Source organism: Andrena cerasifolii, chromosome 2 (genome assembly GCF_050908995.1).
Source record: "Andrena cerasifolii isolate SP2316 chromosome 2, iyAndCera1_principal, whole genome shotgun sequence".
NCBI lineage: Eukaryota > Metazoa > Arthropoda > Insecta > Hymenoptera > Andrenidae > Andrena > Andrena cerasifolii.
This window is the reverse complement of record NC_135119.1, coordinates 13,400,483-13,424,275: the sequence shown is the minus strand read 5'-3', so window position 1 is coordinate 13,424,275 and position 23,793 is coordinate 13,400,483. Positions and strand designations below refer to the sequence as shown.

General features: G+C 39.2%; 1 protein-coding gene across 2 annotated transcripts in view; it reads right to left on the bottom strand.

Annotated features, from left to right (window-relative positions):
* Dally (division abnormally delayed protein) overlaps positions 1-23,793 on the bottom strand; it is a 279,160-nt gene that overhangs the window by 107,194 nt on the left and 148,173 nt on the right. For both annotated transcript variants that reach the window (XM_076807204.1, XM_076807203.1), the window contains one exon: positions 18,605-18,806. In XM_076807204.1, the coding sequence (XP_076663319.1) occupies positions 18,605-18,806 (202 nt within the window). The remainder of the gene's footprint in view (positions 1-18,604; positions 18,807-23,793) is intronic.

Below are 23,793 nucleotides of genomic sequence, written 5' to 3'. Positions count from 1 at the left end.
ATTTTGTAAAGCTATTAAGTTACGACAATGTTTTTAAATGGGATTCTTTTTGTTTGGTTAATTAAAATGTCCGCAATATGAGTAATGAAATGTATGAACACAGCATTTTAGCTGTGGATATGTAGTTGTGTCATCTTAAGCGCAGTTAGAAAGCACCTTTATGTACTTGCAGCTCATTTTGATTTCACATCTTCTTTTATTTTGTTTCTTTTTCTTGTATTTTTTTTCTGATTTACATTATTATACATCTGTGTACACAACATTTTTTGTTTTATTTCTTTCATGTACTTGGCGTAATTTTTGTACTTGTTTGAAGTTTTATTTATGGAGATACTAGTATACAATAATAATCGTTCGCACCAATGAGAGAAGATTAACTGGCATTTGCGCATTTCCTCTTCCCCATTCAGTAATTTGTGGCCACATCGACGTTAATTGTAATACAAGATCTTTAAATTGCCATGATTACTACCATTACGATCCGCAAACTCGGTTGAATGCGTATCGCTTTCTCTACGAATGCTACGCAGCCGCAAGCTCTTCGAATCCCTTTCTCATTAAACACTTTGCACATCACACTAACCAATCAACAAATTACAGATGTGCAAGAGGCAAATATGGATTCATTCGCCTGAAACACTGCGACTCTCAGCGATATACGTGAGAAACAGGACAAACGATTCGCGAATTAGTAGCCGTCCTCGATCAAACAGAGTTTGCGTTCCAGTGCCTACCTGCTTACGAGAAGTACCAAAGAGGATTTGAAAGATGCCCCCCCAAAGGCGACATTCAAGTCGTCGTAGAAAACTCTATGAAACTGGCATTCCCAGGCCGAGGACCAGCAGGCTGATTGAATTTTCGCACGAATTAAGAAGAGCGAACGTCTGCCGCGCACGAAGAGGGCCGAGCAGCGACAGGAACCGCGAGAAGCTGAACCGTTCGCAGACAGGTATACCCGCACGCATACACCGAGGAAGTTGCTTGGAGGACGCGGGGTGAATAATAATGAGAGACACCGGCCCGCGAGAACACCACCTCGGGCGTCTTTTCGTAAAAGGGCCGTTAAGGTGCTACCTTAACGATCCCTGAGGCCCCTCGCCGGGGTGGGGCCAAAGGCCACGTGGAATGCAGACACGTAACGCAGGCAGAATGCGCTCACGGTCCGCTGGCGCGGGGAATTATTACTTGGATTCGAGAGGACCCACGGGACCCCCTGGGCGTGGACCACGAACAGGTACGGGCACGTTAAGGCAGCCCGCCTGAGAATTTCTACGGACCACTCGCTTTCTGCAACATGTGTACATCGACAACAACAACAAAAAGCCGCTGATATTATACGCGTTCGACAGTGTTTATTTCGGCCAATTACAGGGATCATGGCGTCGGTCGGTTCGCCGTGGATTCTATTCTTGCAGGCGTCAGAAGCGTTGCTGACGTTCCCAGCAGCGAGACGCGATCGATACTCGTCGAGTCGATTAATTGGTCACAAGGAGGAATTCTGGTCGTTATTTTTCCATAGTTTCGCTGGATCTATTGTAGTCGAGTGACCTCTTCAAACCATCCCCTCGTCGTTACTCATTATTATGTAACTCCCTCGTCGATGGTGTGGCAAAGAGTATCGCGGTGCTCGACGCCTTAGGCATTTGGCACGATGTCTGGCGAACGGAGGTATGTATCGAGAATGTATCGATTAATTATTCTGATAGTATGAAGCTTTTCGTCGTGTGAGTGTAATCGCGTGCTTTGCTTCGGGTAGAATATCGATTTACAGTTTATAAAAAAATTAGAGAAATATAGATGTACATTAGGGTGGCCCTTATTTATGCGCGTCGAATTTTTGTGTTGTATTTCTTTCCTCTCACCCCCTAGAACGATGTCATTTGACGAGAAAATAGTCGCCGAAGAAGTTTATTGCAATCGGACAGCTGGAAAGAGTGCCGACCGTTTGGTTTTAAAGCATTTCTCAAAAATAGTAAACCCTATCGAAATTTTGCTCAAATGATATTAAAAGAGCATTTAATTTTCTACAATTACTGTATATATAATTTTTTTCGTGCTTCCAACCATTCTTTAGATAATAGCGTTTGAATATAGAGAGCTCCGCGCTTCGCGCGGCCCACCTGTGCGACGTGACGTATTGTCTATACGTGCGCGGTGCAGAGTTCTCTATATTCAAACGCTATTATCTGAAAAATGGTTGGAAGCACGAAAAAAATTATATATACAGTAATTGTAGGAAATTGAATGCTCTTTTAATATTATTTCAACAAAATTTCGATAGGGCTTACCATTTTGGAGAAATTCTTTAAATCCAGACTATTGATGAATTCTAAACTTTAAGGCCTGGTCGGCACCCTTTCCTGTTGTCCGATTGCAGTCATCTTTTTCAGGGACTATTTTTTTTATGAAATGGAACCATATTGGGGAGTGAGAGAAAAAGAAATCGCAGGTTGAAAATTAGGGCCACCCTAATATACATACAAAACTGATATTAGTGAATGGAAAAGCTCTTGATTTTCTTCGCCAAGCTACAACTATAGGTACTACTACAAAGCACAAATACCTTAATTCAAATGGATATGATTGATTCGTTTCCATTGGTAGAAGCGTTTAAACGAAGAAGGTGTTAAATTAATTTAAAAAGACGATATGTTTTCATTCAAACCTACGAAAGCGAATAGGTATGATACGAGTAAGTACCTAAATTTTACAAACATAAACCCCCTGTATAGTGGGAAATAGGCAAAAATACTAGGAAAAGTACTTAAATGAAAATCGAAAAATGGAATAAAGAACAAATCGACTTTTAGACCGGAACCTCCCCTTAAGAAACCAATCTCGTAATTTCGTCTGTACGTTCTATATGCATAAAAGTAGTTCGGAATCTGTCGGTTTCGTTCGGTTGATTAAGACTACCGCAGGAACGGGCCCGTCGCCATTTTAACGAAGCCCTTGCGGCGTATCGCGCGTAGGATACGAATTCTGGTGTGCACGAATTCCCGTGCAGACGAGAGAGGGCCGCATGAACAGGCTCGTATAAGTATAAACTTGCACAGACAGGAGAATGACTCGCCAGGTATGAACAGGTACGCGGACTCTCTCGATTCCACGTCGCTGTGGACCGAGCAAAAAGTAGCACGTTTATCCTCTTCCCTCCTCCGCGCAGAGGTGCACACACCCACGTGGCCGTTCGGGGTGCGCCATTGTCCTCGATCCGAAGCCAACAGATCGATTCGTATCAATTACATTTGCAATCGTTACGCCGGCGCATCGGAGAGACCCTAAAATTCCAGTGCATCCCAGTTCCACTGAATTCTCATTCTACGCGGTGGCCTGTCCGTAGTGGTAGAACGGCTACAGGAGTGATTCCGTATGAACGATTTCATGTCGAAAATATGGAATTAACATGTTTTCATTCGTGGCTTTAGTTTCGAAAAAAAGGGCGCAGCTGAGTAATTAAAATTTGGTTTAACGCTGGAGTAAATATGGTGAATCTGTAGATGAAATGAATCCTTGTGCAAAAAAATAAGGAGAATAAGGAGAATAAGGAGAATAAGGAGAATAAGGAGAATAAGGAGAATAAGGAAAATAAGGAAAATAAGGAGAATAAGGAGAATAAGGAGAATAAGGAAAATAAGGAAAATAAGGAAAATAAGGAAAATAAGGAAAAATTATTAAATAACTTTATTTCGAATCTGGCTTGATTTTCGCGAAAATCGGCCGGGTAGGTTCCACCTTGAAACTTAATTTTCTCGGAAATAAAAGCCTAGTCGCAAAAACGTTACTCCACAATTTTTACTCATTTTTGCGCAAGGATTCATTTCACATACAGCCGCACCATACGCACTACTCCACTCCGCTAATTCTTAAGAGGGAACACCACTGTGACGGCCGGAAAAATAAGCCATTTTTAAGATTTTTTTTTCAGGAATAATTTATAGTTTTCATTGAAAATTGTTATTACAACGGAAACTACACTCATATAGTTTATAAAAAAAAAAATATGAATTTTGATTTCGGACCTGCTGTTCCATAGTTACACATTCGACCAGCTCGCGTGGAGGGGTCTAGAAGATTAATTAATATATTAAAATTTATGCATGTTTTTCTATATATTTTTTTGTATAGTCTCTTAAGACAGCGTACTAAAGGCAGGTAATCAAAATTTTCTATGAAAACTGTAAATTATTCCTGAAAAAAATTCTTAAAAATGGCTTACTTTTCCGGCCGCCACAGTGGTGTTCCCCCATAATCAGCTGCGTGCGCTGTTAACGGAAGAATCACCTTCTTCCGGGTGTTGTCAGAAATAATAGACCACACTGTATAGATAAATGTAAAACATTATACGGAGTCCCACGATTTATACACCGTGTCTCCTAATCTTTACATACCACATCCATTAAATAATTTTCTCGTCGTAAAAACGTTCCATCCACTTTCACTTCCAGTTGATAGATAATAAAACTTGGACACATTTAAATAACACTCCGTGCATAAAGGATGGAGTGATTCGCCTGTGAAACGAGTTCACGACTTTTTTACTAAACCGGACTATCTTATGGGCACTCTTGCTACATCTGGCAAGTATTTAGACTTGGACGGTTTTTGCTGTACAAGATATTATATCGAGGCAAAAGAGCGAGGTTCCCAGGCATCACAAACGAAGGATAAAATAATAAGCGAAATAGCTATCTCGTGAAAAGGAAACATATTACGATTAAAGAAGCTGCAGAGTAATTCAAATTACAACAGTTCAAGGCCCTGTGGAATGGTAAGCGGATACTGTCACTGCGAATTAATGAAATAACGCAGACAGCTGTAAGTGACTAACAATGTAAAAGGTTCAAAAATTCAAGTCACTTCGCAAGGGAATAAAATGAAAGCTGTGATCGTAATAGTAAATTAGAGATTTTTAGAGGTAGATTTAGGTGATATTGTATCCCTGAAACTGTTTTTAAGATTGAAAAGTTACAATAATTTCAACCAGCTAATTAACACCAACACTGGATTGTGAAACGAGTAATTAGAGTATCAATTTTCATATGTTGCATATGTTCATATGTTCGGAATGTACTATTTCAGCTAATTGGTATTAGAAGTAGAAGATACTTTTTCAGATATCGTACCCGCTGAAAGAAATCGAAATTATTTATATTTTCACAAACTTTTATGCGAAAACTGACGTGTTACTGTTAAATTAGTTTCTATATCCACTGTACTTTACGATAATAAGCTTTAAACCTTAATAAATTGATACCTACCTAAAGCAGTCAATTCGAAGGCCCCTATATCATAACTGAACTTATTCCCATCTGAACGGTTTAATTAGGACGAAGAAAAGTAAGCTTTTTCAAACACCCTTTGCAGCCTTTTTCAGTACCTATCTTTAGCAAAGCGTAATGCCTAATTTACTGGCACATCGAGTGGGTACCTATAAATATTATCAGAACTGAGCAAGATATCGAATTATATTGGAGTAACGAACGAATCAATTATTTACACGTACGTCAAGTCGCGACCGTTTCCGGCGCACGTCTACCGAGAAACAGCTCGACGTATTCGGTTAAACAGATTACGATTGCAAAGGCAATTTTCAATGTCTGCGACAATGAAACCCTCGAGGAAGTAATCTCGTTTTAACGAGCGGGTTATTGAAATCGTGGAAACTGATCCAGACTTAAATCGATCCTGGCATTGTACGCTCGAAGCATTCAAAGTACCTACCCCGTAGCGGAGACGAGAATCGCTGCCCTTATCGTTCAGTTACTTTGACTAATTCACGTCCGCCGTGATTTACCGTATCAAACTGCGACAGGCCTTTCATAAAAACCGAGCCGCAACTTTTATCCGCCGATCGAATCATTTGCAGTGAAAGCTACTAAAGCTCTTTCATGCCTCGCCAAGCCAAGCAGCGGCGATATCTCTCATAGTTGAAAGTGCATTTAAACGAGTAATCCGTTCTCGACAGGCCCGAGACGCGTTAATGCGAGCCCGGCTTTGTGCGCATGTTAAACCTCTGTTCGTGAGACGGCCAGGCTAGGTTTGATTGAAAAAGAAAACGAATGTGCAGAGTACACGTAATCAGGGTCGGTGTACGTAATTGGATTAATAGATGAGCCGTGTTCTCGAGATTATTTGGCTTTCATAGTTACGGAGATTTATGTCCTTAACTCTACTACGGTCCTCGGGTCTTTTTTGACCCAGCAGCGTTTTCATTTCTTTGAAAACTCTCCGAATTCGGAAAAGCCACGAAGAAGTTAGTACGGGTGTTCCTCGCCCCTTGACATCGGCTCAAATGTGTGTGTAGGTGAATTGAAGACCGTAGCAGGGTTAAATAAGATTTATTATTATAATTGGTAGATAAACCATAACAAGATGTGACTCTTGTCTAATATTGACAAGGGAAGATCCCCAACCCGAAAATTCAAAAAAAATCTGAAACTTTGTGGATATGTAGGGGATTTCTTCCTGATTACAACGTAATTTTTGTTTGCTGCCCAAATTCACTTTAAGGGGGTGAAATTCAATGGTTACTCCTGAAGATTCGGCTATTTTTCGATTTTATTTTGTAACGCGCAATCTGTAAGAGATAGAAAAAAAGTTTCAAGACAAAAGTTACTTCTTTTAATTAGATCTATCAAATCGTAAATGTTTTATCAATTGTTTAAACAATTAGGAAAAAGTTATAAAGAAAAATATTAATAATATTATCTAAAATTCGTCTTTTTCGCGTGAAATCTGAACTGGGTGTTTATATAATTACGAAACAGCATAATCCGTATTTTTTTCCATACAATTTCAACTTTTCTTGTATTGCGCAACTGTGCTCCTCGACAATCGAAGATCTTTTGGATCCCATTGTAACGTACCTTAAGCTGCACGACCAGCAACGATCTTCTAACATTTATTAGAAAATAATACGTGACACGTAGTAAGAAAGTAATATAATTTATATGTATACCTATTTTTGTCTTCCATAAAAGTGTTATCTCATGTCTATTTTTGTGTGGAGCATTGAAAATGAGAATAACTTTTATCAGTTTGGGATCTTCCCTTGTGAGTTACAAATAGATTTCCATTTGTCGTACTTGTGTTGTGAGCACAGAAAACATGAAATGAGATAATAGAGTAAAGGTGTGACAAGGTAATAAAGATTTAAATTTATTAAATTTAAACTTCTGCTATTTTAATTTCAATCTATATGTACACAGTTTCCGCTGGAGATATTTATTTCATCACTCTGAAATTTACGTAGTACGCACAATTTTTATAGCACTATGATTGATAAAACGATTAGTCTCCGGCTTATTTTGGCCAACATCGTGAACACATTATTGTAGAAGTTATGCACTAATTATATGCCAAATTTGAAGCAAATCGGTGACTCAAGTCTCGCGCACTCGCCCTCGTTAGTTTACTGATGGTGAGGAGTACCCACTGCGCTATAAGTACCGACCACATATTTTCCGACACCCCGTGGGAGGATAAAAGCCATACCGCACCAGCATGTCGATTAAAAATGCATTGGTCGCGTAATCCCCTTTTAAACGGGTGGAGCAGTAGCTCTACTTATAAATCGAACCAGCATTGCACCCACGGGACACCAGGCGGGGAGGAATTCCTCTTCCGGACGGGAATCGGTCCTGTCGTCGTTTCTGCAGCGATGTTCCCTGTGAGAAACTTTTAATTGCGTTCCACACGCTGCCGCCCACTTCGATGAGGCCGGCGAAGTAGGAGGGAAGCAGGGAAACAAGCAAGAGGGACCAAGCGGCCGAGGAAACGGGAAACGAGGAGGTTAGCTAGACTCGATACTTACGTTGCACTCCCGCGAGCATCAAACGTTATTGTCTCGGCAAATAAGATCGTTTCCCGTGGAGGCGAATGGCGTTCCCAGCGCGAAGCGCAGGAGTTGTGCCCAAAGAAAATGGAACGAGCGCCTTATATCGGGGAACCGCTTGAATCACGCGGGCTCCTCGACGCAGAGGTACCGCATGGCGAATGGCTGAGGCGTTAAATGACTGAATTTCAGTTCTCCGATACAATCTAGCTACTGCCTTGATCAGTGGAACCTAAATAGTAGGGGAAGTAGGGGCAAAACCGGGACGTTGAGGGTAAAAGCTCATAACTTTCACATTATTAATGTAAAAAAGAAACTGAAATTGGGATTCATTAGAATAAACTCTTTATTAAATAATAGCACATATCCATTTTTTTCAATACAATAACAAATACAAAAAAAAAATACGATTTAAAATATGGTTTGTTTTTACGGTTTTACCCCGTGGCCAGGGTAAAACCGGGTACCATGCTAGAAACTGGCCCTAGCACCTGTAACAACGGAATCGTCCAATTCTTCAGCCCCCCCCACCAGTTCAGCCTTCGTGGGCCCACTTACAAAAAAAACTGTACACTGCACCCAACCTTCATTCAATTTCGATGAACCATATGATTCTTCAACATATATGCAACTGTCTTCACCGTTTTCATCACCACTATTATCATCATCCTTCGGTAATTTTGTAGGTTTCTTTCTTGTTAGTTGCAGTCCTTTGTTAAGATTTAGTTTTAATTTTGATAACCTCCGCGTTTTTGTCGCTTTGTTACACACATTTTGTCCAAAACCGGGTACCCGACTTTACCCCGTACGGTTATGGGCTAGGTTATGTATCCTCGGCGCGGAACGCTAGCGCCGTCTCACGGATTTTTTTTTAAATATTGGGAGTTTACGGGCGGCAACTGTTTAAGATTCAAACGTGAGATACGCGTTTTGTAATTTGTTGTTTAACGGGTTGTACGTGGTTACGGGTATAACGAGAATATATATACAGTTAAAGATGAGGTAGTTATGTACTGTTTAAAATTCAAAACTATTATAAATAAGTACACTGTAAACATTACATAAGGTTTCCCAATTTCTGTACAATTGTTTTATTATGTACCAGCTATAATAAACCCTGTTATTTCAATCAGGACTATGTGCACATACTGATACACAGAAATGAAGAGTTCTTAGCGGACGTTATACCTAAAATTGAAAGGTTCCATTACGAATATTTCATAAAGTTATTGCCATCGCCTTGTTGCGTGGCCGTCCAGCGAATTTCGTACCGAGTGTATCCTTCAACTAATTTCAAACATTTAATACTTCCGCTAAGTTCACCCTCATTCCTTTCCCCACTATATTCAACCATGTCGTACATTCGATTAATCATCCCACTTTTCAAAAAAAAATGACCGCGAGGCGACGCCCAAAGCTGTATCGTATCTATTTATTTAATTATCATCTCGCGTGTGTTCGTGTTTTTAATTACAGAACATAAAAGAACACATTAAAAGTTAGCAAAAAGAAACACCCTCGCGCATTGAGTCGCGGGGGATAAGTTCGGTATAAGGTACGAAAGAGCAAACTGCTTAGCAAAGAGGTGGAAGCAGCTTCGTTCAAATACACGAAGAGAAGATAAGAAAGCGGCGAAGGGGGTGGGGGTGGGGGAGGATGGTATTCGCTGATATCCGCCCCGAAAACATGCTTCGTGCCAGGTATTCCAATTTAATCAACTACCGAAAAGCTTCTAATATCGCGGAAATGCTTTCGCCTGTGGCTGCCAGCTATTCAAGCCCTGAACGGAGCTATAGAAAACGCGGGAGTCGGCAGCATAGCCGTATTAGAAGTAAATAGGATTCAAGCCCGCGTATTATATAATGGGAGCAGGGAGGGGCGAGGGTTTATGGTCACGCGGCGACCTGATGAGTTTCTAAGCGCTGGATACCGATGAAAATGCTAATCTGTCGTTAGTCTCGCTCAGCGGAGCGTGTAAGTCGCTCAAATTGCACTATTCCCTGAGCGACCTGGATGACGCTATTCTGTCAGTCGCTCATCTAGAATAAATCACCTCCAAAGACAATGGTATTCTTCAGACGACTCGCGACACGCATCGAATCTCTGTTCGAGGAAAAAATATCCGGATTTCGATGCGTTAAATCACCCGAACGTGTCTAGCATCAGAGTATTGATTCCTTCTTTCCGACAAGCTTAGCGCAGGGATTTGGTTCACCGATTTGCTTCCTATTCCTCACACACACACGCAGCGTAACAACACAATAAAATACATAGAGCACATTACTGAAAGATTTGTCGAGCTATCCAGTTCAAAGTTTCGAGAAGTGCCCGGACACCCTCGGTATACGAGCTCGTATCCGAATCCGAAACTGTAATTAAGAAACCTTGGCCTGGATTTGGTGGTAAAATCATGATTAATTCATCCTATGCGTTTACCACGTTATTATACACAGTGCGCACTGGTTATACATATACAAAACTTGTGCCAAATAGAAAATCCAAACCCGTTGCGCTCCCTCGTCAGTTTTGACCTCGCTGTGATAACTTCAACCTCATTCCATATCTTTCTTTGCACTTCAGTAACATCATTAACTTGCACGAGCCACACGATAAATTTCACATGTCTCGGGAAATAAAAAATCCAAGATATCCGCTGGATGTATCGAAGCAAACCGCATGGCACTCCAAACGTATTCGTAAGTCCTCTGTAACTTGGTACCCGTCACCAAGCCAACCTATGTTCGCGCAAGATTTCTCGCCAGTTTCCCCCGAACTATTGGCGTGCACTTATGGATCGCCCAGTACATTATAAATTCCTTCTCTCGCCTCTTAAATCGCTCGTTCTTGCCACCTCCTCGATACCAGTCGTTCAAAGTGCATTGTTACGAGGCCCTCGGTGTCATTCGCCTATCGCGGACGCAACACGCGAGGCGATGGCGGCACGCAGAGCCAGATGATCGCACGCAGCGAAATTTATAGCGCGCATCAGAATTTATAGCGTCTATTCATTGCGCTCCTAGCTGTTGCCCTCTCGTCGCATATTTCCCTTTCTTCCTTTTTGCTCGTCTCCCATTCAAAAGGCTCGCATGGATTTTCCGTTTCTGCGCCTGTGATCGATTGACGCCTCTAACGACCGATAGTGCATCCCAACGCGAAAATGCCAGTGGAGGAATCCGAGATAAGATCGGCACAACGGCCGCTCGTGTGTTTCCCTTGCTCTTTCAATCAGTGCAGCCGGACCGAAGATGCGTCCACTTCGTCGCGAATTTATCGCGGTTTTAGATTTACTCAGTTCGCGGAGACTTTGTACGTTTATCAGTGGGCCGTTTATCGCAGCAGGCAGCTACACTCGCGCATTACTCGATGTAAGGTTGATGGTCTCTAGAGCTGATAATTTACTGTGCATTTTCGCTTATTTTTCTTAGGTATTTTGGGTGTACGTAATCGGCTCGGAATAATTCTCATTTATTTGTACGGATTGGGCAACTACCTCTGTCCGCCTGAGATATATTTGGTATTTATAATGATTGGGGAAAACATTGAAGATATTGGATTTTATGATCTCGAAGGATATACAATGTGACGGTAAGGTTTATGCAAAAACCGACTTTTGAAAAAAAACGGTTTTCGAATTCCACTATTCTCCCAAAAAACTGTTAAACCGGTTTTCGAATTTTCACAAAAAGATATGATTAAAATACCCTATAAAAAACCCTATAAAAGTACCCAAAACGGATTTGCCTGAAGTTTTGCACATTAATAAATTGATATTCGGGTGATCGATCTCACCCCTTACATTTGCCGCAGGACCACAGGAACGGGAAGGGAAGGGGGTCAAAGTGCGCTGGCCACCAAACGCATCGAAAGTCATAACTTTTGATTAAATCAACATATCGAGACGCGACTGAAGTCAAAAAATCACAAAAGCATCAAGCTTTCTAACGATATGAGTTTGATATATCATATATATTTTTTTAAATATATTTTACGCGTTTTTTCGGTTTGCTCGTGTGCAGAAAATTCAAAAAATTGCATTTCCCAATAAAGTATCGTCTGATTTTAATCAAAAACTCAGTATTTGCAGCTTATTTTGTGCCCTTTCAGGTGGTATGCGTCAAAGCTTGGGGAAATATTTCGTTTTTGAAATATAACATCAAGAATGCAGACAAGTGTGTGTGCGCGGTGAAGTATTTGAGCTATGTCCTATACAGGAACTAATTCTTTCATCGATCTGGAAGTGTATCATCTGCTTATAAACCACCTAAACTATATGATTCCACCGAGTTTAATTAGTTCGTAAGCGTGAAATGTTTTTTCATTGTCTTACAACATATATGCGTGCGCATTCACATTACTTACGTTACTCATCGTCCTCCTCATCCTCGTCTGTATCCTCGGATGTTGGTTTGATGTACGGAAAATTCTGATTTAAGAAGTCTGCTGGTGTTGAAGCCTGATCCATGTAACGACCAAATCCCAAATACCAAATAATTGCTAGTACATGGGCGCAGCAGCCAACAGTCCTTGCGCCATTTCGGCACTGACAGTAGTATGATACTACAGATTCGGGTGCACACAACGCAGTATCAATTAAGATGAAAATGCAATATACTTTCTGTGCACTGTGCCGAGATTGTAGTTTAGCTTTAATAAATATCGGTGATTGAATATTAAGATTATAGGTCTTTATCTATAGGTACTTTTATAGGGTTTCTGAATACGGTCCTTTCGAGCTACCCGAACATTCGTATGTTGCGGGTACCCGCCCGAGCCCGCCCGAAATTTTCCGAACCCGCCTGAGACCATAATCTCCCGCGCACCCCTAGCATACATGTATGGCCGTGTGAAGCCGGTCTAAATAAAGTAAAATCGACAGAAAGCCCATAAAAATAGTTGTTTATAATCACTAAGGGTGGCATTTACGATATTCTCGACCTTTTCATCATTCAGTATGCAAACCATGCTGCTTTACGCATGCAAATATCACGGAATCCCGGGCATTATTTTCATAAAGCACGCAACTTTCGTTCGAGTTTGGTAACACTGTGAGTTATTTAGCCACGCTTCCTACGGCGATTCGCGTTTCATAAATTTTAATGACACACCCGCCACAATATGCTAGCTGTGTGATAAAAGATATCAAAGGAGGTAACGACGCGAGAAATAACTGAGACGCGCGATGAGTGCAACGAGCGTGTGATGCGTTTTCACGCGCCTTCAACGTGTAACGTATGACAGACATGTACCCGCAACAAACCTCACTACATTGGTAAAGAATTTAAGAAATGTTGTACGCGTCAAACATGTCACCGCGGCTATGTTTCCTTCTACGTTATGAGCGTAACTCGTGCAAAGTGACTTCACTTTTTGCGAGCATCTCGCGCTCTCCAAGCGACCTTTTTGCTTCGCGCAATTTTCGAATTGGCAATGCCTACATACTTTTATAGTTAAAGAAATTGTCAGAAAAATGCCGATGAAGAATTGGGATTGCGCGTTGGAAAAATGTACACAGTGCCCATTAATATATCCAGGTGCATATATTTTTGTTTTCGCGATTGGAAACACTTGAATTCAGCGCGAGGAAATATTTATGAATGTCCTAGCCCGTTATGTCCGAACGAGATTTATTTGCCAAATATTTTTCGTTCGTTTATGCGAAATGAAATTCGCGGCCCTAAAATGTGAAAATAATTATTCCACTTTAAGCCGGAGCTGGGTAACAATTTTCAATGCTGGATAATAAATCAGGGCAAGCACGATTTATTTGTGACCTACCTATGCGCATTTACTGCAGCAACATTTTATGACGAAGGAACGGTTATTTGCGTAATGTCTGAATAATTAAATAATTAATAATTCAAATATGGATAACACGTACCACCGGATTTTTTTTTAATAGAGCGATAGGGGGCGCAATTAATTTTATTGAATTTATAAACTGTGAGAGACTAAAAAGTACGTTCACATTTAACAAATAGAATTGTTACCTGAATGATAAACTATACAATCCACCTATTACATAATTCGTTAAGTTGCAAGTAGTTGTAAGGTCTGCTGTGTTTTAAGAAATTCAATGCAAATCATGATTCTATCAATTTTAAAATTATACAAGCTGAATACATTGAAAAACGTACTTCTCTGAACGACAATGGATGAGTTTTAAAAGAAACAGAAGTAAAGTAGGAAAGATACCTACGTTCATACAATTCATAATTTATTCCGAAGAGACATTAGAATTTGTTATTTTTGAGAGTGGTCTCAGTTCCCAAGAAAAATTCGTGCTGATATTTATTCGATGACTTTAAATTAAGCACTAAAACAAGGACGAAAAATTGTATTTAAAATTAAAATTGCAGAGAGGGGTGAAAGTTTCTTCATGGAAATTCATTTTAATTCCTGGGTTAGGAATTAATTCATTCGTAACACGTCTTTCGTCGAAGAAGACCGTAGACATCATATCTAAATCTTGAGAGGACATAATGTACAGACGTGTAAAGGCTTTGAGCGGTGTATCAATTCAAGCGCGAACCAGCATTGTATGTCGCGCATTGCACGCGCCTTGAATATGCCTAAACGTGCATTTACAACAGACTACTCTCGTTTACGTGATGCTCCACCAAGTAGAACACTCTAATCAACTGTTCCAACGTTTTCTTGAAACCCCCCCGTGCCAACGTTCATACACCCGTTTCACCGGAGTTTTTTATTTAAAATTCATTTTCACCAAGATTATTCTACTTTCTGTTCATGCATAAAGCATGCATTCTGCGAAAAATCGATACTACTGAAGTTAATGGAGAGGAAGATCCTCTTTGATAAAAGAATAATATTTCCGGCAAAGAAGAATATTTTAATTTTATAAATAAATTCATTTAAATATTGTTGACGATTGCATTCAATTCGTGCCTACATCGGCAGTTTCGAAAATATTTAAATAATAGGACGAACTAACAAGAGGAACGAATATGTGTAACGAACATTTTTCTCGAGTACCTAAATAGGTACTCGCATAGGTATTCACCCAAAATAATTCGTAGAATAGATAATCAAATTATGCAATTTACTTCGTTAAAGTTGGCTGTTAAAAGCTCCAGTGACTATTGAAACCTGAAAATGGCATTCTGACATGTAGGACAGACGTGTCAGCACGCCATAATCATTTATAAATCTTTAGAGGAGATAGAAATGAAGTTATCAGTTATTATTTAATAAAATAACTTAATTTGGGTAATGTTGATTTTTAAAGTGATCTTCATCAGGAATGACGTGGTTAGGTACTTATACAGCAAAGTTTCTCAAATTTCAGGGAAATTTTCCTTTACCTCGATCGATTAAAATTATATATTTTTTGTGACAATTCGAAAACCGGTTTTTGGAAATAGTGGAAGTTGAAACCCGATTTTTTTAAAAAGTCAAATTTTCTATTCCACAGTTCGATAAAATTTGACTTTTTTTCGAACTTGTAACATTCAATAGCCGTTTCTTATAGGCGTTCGTGCCCTGAAAACGAATCCGCAAACTGGTTGTCGCCATCACCCTCAGTTTTTGAAAAAAAACTGCAAATTTTCAACTTTGAACATTTTTTGCGTCGAAACAGTAATAGTTATTCGGTTCCTCGTTGCGTCAAATTATTCTATGAACCCTCCCGAATACAACGATATAAGTTATTATTGCATTATGAACATTTAAATATGTTTAAACATCGATCAAAGGGAAAAGGACACCCGAAATGCACCCATTTTTGAAGCTATCTTTCAATTTATTTCCAAAACTAAGGGTCTAGGAGGAAATCTGACTATTCCACGCGATGCAGTAGACATTTTTCCATCGGAAATCATCAACAGAAGTGGTAAGTCACGTTTTGTTTTCAACACAGAAGCGAAATAGTTTGGCAAAACGCGCGGTGCCTCCAGTGGTAGTCACGCGCGGTACTCTATTCTGCGACGCTGAGCGGCAGTGGACACGCTCACCTCCATTGACTACCACTGTCGGCGCCGCACATTTTGCCAAACTATTTCGCTTCTGTATTGAAAACAAAACGTGACTTACCACTTCTGTTGATGCTTTCCGAAGGAAAAATGTCTGCTGCATCGCGTGGAGCAATTAGATTTTCTCCTAGACCCTTAATTTTCGAAATAAATTTAAAGATATCTGGAAAAATGGGTGCATTTCGGGCGTCCTTTTCCCTTTGTTCATTGCTTAAACATATTTAAATGTTCATAATCCAATAATAACTTATATCGTTATATTCGGGAGGGTCCATACAATAATTTGACGCTACGAGCAACCGAATAAGTATTACCGTTTCGACACAAAACATGCTCAAAGTTGAAAATTGTCAATTTTTTTTCAAAATCGAATTTCTCAAAAACTGACAAACGGTTTGCAGATTCGTTTTCAGGGCACGAAAACCTATAAGAAACAGCTACTGAATATTACAAGTCCAGATGGCTGTCGAACTGTGTTATTTATACTTGTACTAACAGAAAAAAAGTGTCGCAATATCTCCAGTTTTCCATTCACTGGCGACCAGGCGTTTCAAAAATGTGTCCAATTCAATTAGTAAAAACCGCTGTTCCCGTTCTCGCGTCACGTACAAAGGTTCCCCCATATTCTGCTCGCTGTGATATACCTAACTTCGAATATACGATCCCGCGGACCAATGACACAGCCCCGCTGCGAAAATTCCTATAAATTCTATCGTGCCCCGGTATAAGTCGACAATTATGTACTCTGGAAATGCAGCGTTCCGAAACTCGGGAACGCAATACGGGGCGTTGGCGCCTATGCCGTCGGTGAACGTTCCTAAATTCAAGATTTAAGCGAAGGAGCAGTTTCCACAAACTTCTGGCAGTCATTTATATTAACAGGCTGTAATCCGCGCGACGTTTGATATATCGCCGGCCGCAAATTGGCTAAGCCAGTTTCCCGCCTAAATAAAAAGCGAATTTATGGAAATACCGTACAATGCACCGCGACGCATAATAAGCACGAAGCTTGTCCTTTTAGGGGCCGTGCATTCCTAGCTAGCGGCGCTAATATCAATAACAATGAAAGCAAAAATATAGCCACGCACAAGACCGCAGGTAGACGCCGCGATGCGAATCGAGACTAACAAAAGGATGAACAGGATCGAAGGAATTCCTTAGCGGTGCTCGAGAAATCGCGTGGAATGGTCCCCATAAGCGGCGCCATTTATTTTACGGAGGAGCGCCGAAAAATTTCTCGTGCTGTCGCCGGGATTTGCTTTTACATACCGGGTGTTTCGTGTCACGATTCTTTTCCAGTCTCGCGAAACGATCGTTGAGAAGGAAGCTCGTCGCGTTTCGAATTCAACCTGCTATACAGGGTGGTCTAATCAAAATCACCGCTTTGAATATTCCCAGAACCAATTGAAGAGGAGGAAAATTTTTCGAATAGAAGTTGTTTGGTATGGACGATTTTTCTCTTACTTCCATCATTTCGGAGATATTCATGGTGGCAATTCTTATTGATCCACCCTGTATGGGTGGGGAATCATACTGCTTTGAATAAAGTGGGTGGATGAAAATTTAATAATTATACTGTTATGAAAGGAGAAAGTATAATATTACATACATCGCATACCTCAAGCTTTTTCTGGCGTCGGAATAAATTAATTTTGTTTCTGACATTTTTACATACACATGTTATCAGTGTTTTTTTTTTATTTTAGAAGAATTTGTAGAGTTAGTACATTGTAATTATTAACGGGTTTAGTCAGTTTCGGCGGACAGTTGCAGGTTCTAGTTATTACCTAACATTTTGACGGACATTATCGATAGATATCATTTTAAAGGTGCCGAAGTAGAATATTAAAATGAAAGTTGATTATAATTTTTCATTTATGCTCTGTATTATATTCGATGTTCGGACTTTCGTTCCACCTCTACCAGTTGCGAAAAATGAAATCAAAGAAAGTTTTGCCTGTGTTCAAAATAAAAAATGTATAATAATCATTGCGATGTATATCTATTCCTCTCGATCCACATAAAAGATGTACCATTAGTAAGTGATTATTTATACGAATGCATGTCAAAACGCGAAAGAGAAAAATTAGTGAAATCATATTCTAAATGACAGTCTAACAGCTTTTGCATTAATTAATCCGAAATTGGCGAATCACTTTTATCCAAAGTACCCGCGCAATATCGTCGATCGCGATTTATTATAACCACGATGCTCTCAATCTGCACAAAACAAACTCCTCAACAAAGATTTCACGAATTTAATCAATATCATTTTTACCCATTTCAGTGTTGCGTATCAAATAAATGAAGTGGCCAAAACGCATTTAATCATAAGTTACGCAATCCTACGCTCTCCCCCGTGGAAAGCCGTGACTGTCATGAATTAAATTACCACAATTATGCAATCAGCTCCGATGGCAAATGACCATTGGAAAAGAAAGATTGCCTGAAAACGAGCAACGCCCGACGAGCTTTTCCCGTTCGTGCTCGTACGTGAAAATGGTTCGCACAAGGTGAATGCTTTATCGATCGCCATGATTGTTAGAATGCTATCAGCTGTACGCGATCGCACGCGAAACACTTAGGTAATTATAGAGTATCAACATTGAGCGAGTATACGTATTAATGTAAAGCCGGCAAACTGGAGGAGCGAGTGAAAGGCTGCCTCGAGAGGGAAAAGAAACGATGGAAACGTCTGCCACTGAGGCAGAATCTGTCCGACCTATACGGAGGACAGAGATTACGCGTGTCTCGTAGAAGCATTTTGGCGGATACTCACTTGTTCCACGAGCGCCGGTCCGTTCTCCATCGCGTGCATAATGGCGTCCGAAATGCGGGTCTCCAATAGTCTGATGGCCTTCTCGGCATTCAGGCCCAACGGATCGTTACGACCGTCGAACGCCACTACGAGCCTCTCGACTGCGTCCACGTAGCCAGACCACGCGAGGTCCAGCTCGGAGGCTGGTTCCGTCAAGCAGCCTCTGCAATCAAATGATTTTCACCTTCGCAGTTTGTTCCCCTCGACCAGACAGAGCTACCGCTTCTACTGATTCTCGGGCATTTTTATTTCATCGACAAGATTGATACGAGTGTCGCATGGTTCGGAGAGGTGGGGTTACATTGGAAATTGTGAGACAGGTTTCATATGGACGCTGCTTTCAGCCGGGGCTGTGGAGTCGGAGTCGGAGTTCAGAAGGAATTGCTGATTACCGGAGTCGGAGTTGGAGTCGAAAAAATATATGCCGGCTCCAACACTGACTCCATATTACTTTAGTCTGTATTTTATTGAAATAAATAGTGCTTCAATGGCCATTGAATGTATTAGTTAAATTTAAAGTTTTTTTTCGTTATCGGTTCTTTCCTTTATTTGCATTTACTGTGAGCGTAGCTTTAGCTTTTTATACTGTAGATATATGATATATTCAAACATACTATATATTAAATATTAGTAATTTATAAACTATTTATTACTATATATATATATATATATCTATTTTATTACTATATATTACATTACTTTATTACTTTATTATGTAATATAGTAATATAATATATAGTAATAAAATAGATATATATATATATAGTAATAAATAGTTTATAAATTACTTATTAATATATATATATTAGTAATTTATAAACTATTTATTACTATATATACACACACACACATGTACTGAGTATATTAACAATCTATTATAAATGCAGGAGTCGGAGTCGGGGTCGGAATCAGGAGTTTTGACTGCCGCCTCCGCAGCCCTACTTTCAACAACATCATCCTTGATTAACAGCTTAGACCGATAATAATATTAACCGACTTCAACATTTACCGAAAACAACTTTACAGACATTGAATCTCATCAGTCTGTGTGCCTACTACTTTGTACTACTTAGTCCTATAGTTGACGAGGTGTATAGAAAGTGTTGAATGTAGATCAGAAAAGTAGAAAAGCAACTGCTAGTGGACTCATCGGCAAAGCTTGCCTAGAAGGTAGGACGAAACAGGTACATATAGGAATTGGTAGCTGAGGAAGAACTTGAGAGAGAGCGGGATCGATAGAAATGCCCTCCTGTGGCGAGTACGGAGGTATGGTTACATAATGATAGGTAGGTACTGCGATAATTAGACAAGGAATGTCTTCACCACGAAATGTCGCTTCGGTTAGGCATATCTAAGGGTCCGTTCCGATTCACGCGCTAATAATTCCGATTCAGTCGCTGTGCGCATTCATATCGTTCCGTTTCGTAGCTGCGGTTCATGCGTTCTCGAAAACGCAACGGTTTTTCCTGAGTTTCATTGGAAATCAAAATGAATGCCACCGTGGACAAAGAAACGTTGTTTGCTGTTTGTAGCTCATAGTTGCGTTAACAGATTTTTATGAAATTTTCAGCACGTATACAACTCGCTTAAATCTACAAAAGGCATTTTTTAAATTTTCATTACGAGCACGGGCAAAAAGTCCTTTCAAATTCTCGAAAATTCTCGAGAAATTGAAAAACATATTGCAAAAATTATATTTTCGCAATAATGTTGATAATATTTATCAAAAACACAAGAAAACTTTAACTAAATGATTATTCCTGTCTAATTTACACAAAACTTGAGTAAAAGAAAAAATAGATATTAAATATAATTGGTAAATTTATTTATTTAATAAAAAAATTTGTACAAAGCGAAACATAATTTTTTGGTTTTCAAATTTATTTTCAAATAGCACAATGCGTCTAATGTAGCGTCAGCGAATCTATTTCTTTTCTGTGGCAAAGTCTGTTACTGTTATATTTTGGCGTTTTATGTATAGCTATATTGGCTGTTAAATGAAAGAATGCGTCTTTTGACCATTTTGGAAGAAATTCTGGATCATGCAAAAATTTTATACAGGACACAATAGTCTTATCTCCTCTTTTTTATACTTCTTCTTTAATAGTCACAAGAAACTCATTAGACACTTAATTCAGTATACAATTTTTCTAAATTTTTAAATAAGAATTTCAGAGCACCTTCAGCAGTTAATAATATCGAATCTTCTGTACTGTGATTTTCTATTGGAATTCATATAGGTTCTAATGTTATTAATAAGATGTATTATATATTGTAGATGTGGTTATATACACACGTTCGCGATTAACTAGTAATACATTCATTTACGAAAATAAATGAGATTTATAACATTTTTCCTAGACTTAAGTTTCTCGAGAAATTATAGTATTTCTCGAGAAATAAAAAATTAGCAATTATAAAATTTCTCGAGAAGGAACACTAACAGTAATTTATAATCCCTATCGCAAATCAGAAGACACGAAGTAGAATGAATTAATATTTCATTGACCTTCTGCTTGCGATAATAGTAACAACAAAATATTGATATTAAGTTCCTTAGAAATCTGTTTTATTTTTCCGGCATTGAATACTCTAAACCGAATAAACAGTAGCCATACTACTAAATTTCTGTCATAAGTAGTTAAATATCATCAGTTTTTAACCATAAATAGTCGACCGATATTTACACTGTTACTAACTTTTGTAACCATACATGTACTTGACTATCTTAACTGTTTCAACCCCCCATCAGATGAATCAATTACGACTATAATTAAAGAACATGTTCAGTAAGAGTTAATAAATCTTCCATGTGTCAATTTAATGCGGCTAAGTGAGATATAACTACATACTAGACGAATCAATGCTAAATGAAATCATGAAAACCGACTCCAACCTGTCAAGCAGCTAATAGCCACTATCAACGATTTGATGCAATATTAACACGGTCGCTGTTACCACATGCTGCAACGCACCGACTCTCGTGAGAAACCGATGTCACATATGCGTGACAGCAACGATTTTTCATTCTATGTACGTATAATCAAATAAAGTCTACGCTGCCAGTATCGCGTAGCCTAGAACGCAGTATAATGCATACTGTAGGTAACCGACGTGTTTGGTCTGAGATTTAGATCGCGTTATTCAAAGCTGTTCTTTTAAAAGAGCTCGACTATAGGTAAGTACTTATAATACATAATACTATGCACATACGTATTACGATGAAAATTCAATAAAAAAATTATTGAAATCATTTCGCCATAACTATGACAAACCTGCTCAAAAGTATTTGAACACTTATTCTACCGATGTTTAACGAAATAGAAAGTAGAATATTTTTCCACATTTCTATGATTCAATGTGGCTGTTTCTTAACTCCTTGCAAATGTTGTTTCATTCTATTTTTTTATCTTCAGAGTGGTTTTCGCAATGACATTCGATTATTTAATCCCAACCTAACCCAATTGTAAATCTTTATTCCATTTAGTATTTTTTTCTGCAAATATGAACTCATGAAGAGTAGTTTTACAGTAAACTGTTACCTATTACAATATGCTTGTGCCCGAGGCGATTTCAAGTCAAAATGTTAACGTTTTTAATTAAATAATTCATTTCTGCATATTAAGTCTAGTATATCAAACCGATTTTTTTAATTTAAACCGGTTTTCGAACTTTACAAATTTATAAATAAAAGCCGGTTTTTAAAACCGACAAACCCTAGCTTCTGCGGAACTCGTACACATACGTGTGCGACAAGTTATTCGAAGTACTCAACTGTCCTCATTAATTCATTTTATTTTCACAGAATTAAAAACCACGCACTGCGCCGAATGAAACTACTGAATACCTAGACTACCTACACACATGTGTAGTAACTATGAAAGTGGCATAAGTAAAAAATGTGGAAGCACTGAATTTATCACTTGTTTGTATCTTTTAATACAGGCAAAAGTCAAGATATCTTAAAACGAAAAATATATGACTCACAAGGGAAGATCCCGAACCCGAAAATTCAAAACATTCTGAAACTTTGTGAATATGCAGGGAATTTCCTCCTGATTACAACGCAATTTTGTTTGCTGCCCAAACTCACTCGAAGGGGGAGTAATTGACCCATGAGAATCCGGTTATTTTCTAATTTTGTGCTATAACTCGTGAACTATAAGAGATAGAAAAAAAGTTTCAAGACAAAAGTTACTTCTTTTAATTAGATCTATCATTTGCTAAAAAAGTTATTTTACAGTTCACGAATTATAACACAAAATCGATAAATAACCGGATTTTCGTGGGTCAATTATTACACCCCCTTAGAGTGCATTTGGGCATCAAACAAAAATTGCGTTGCAATCAGGAGGAAATTCCCTACATATTCACAAAGTTTCAGAATTTTTTGAATTTCCAGGTTCGGGATGTTCCCTTGTCAGGTGATTTTCATAATTGCTAGCAGAAACTGCAATCTGTGGTGGATGGTTGTCGACATGCACAGTGCCACCGAACGTGTTAAACATTTATGAAGGAAAGGGAAGGAGGAGAGGAAAGCAACACTGGAATAACACAGCGGTAGTGGTATTACAATCTTGAATCCCTTCATAGAAGTAGTAATAACACTATGAGAGGGATACTGAAGGGGAAATAACGAGCAGATTAAACGTGGGGCGATTCTAGGAGCTCGAAAGGAGCGCAATGAAATCATCCACAGCACACGGTGGTTACGACCCAAAATGCATTTTGGTTCCCACCCACGTGCCACGGGTATATTTAGATATCGAGTGAGCGATTTCAGTGGTTTCGCCGGCCGTGTACACAGCGCACGATAAATTAACCGCAAAAGAATCACCCTAACCTCAGGAATCCGGAAACCGATCGATCAAACCGCTTGCGGTTATTCGCAATTTACATCTTATGAATTTCAACAAACGCGTCTGCTTCTGGTCTTATTTATCCACTTAATACGTAAGCAGCTCTTCACACATATCCTGACCGCCTCCAGACAGTTGCTTATTGATAATCTCATTGTCGCTGTTAATTATCCTGTAGACCCTAAAGTTTTAGAGAACCCTTATTTTCGCGTTTCATAAACGTCAGCGGGCAATTAAATCGTTGACAGTGCAATTTAATGATTCTATGATATTTATAAAAAATTGCATTAC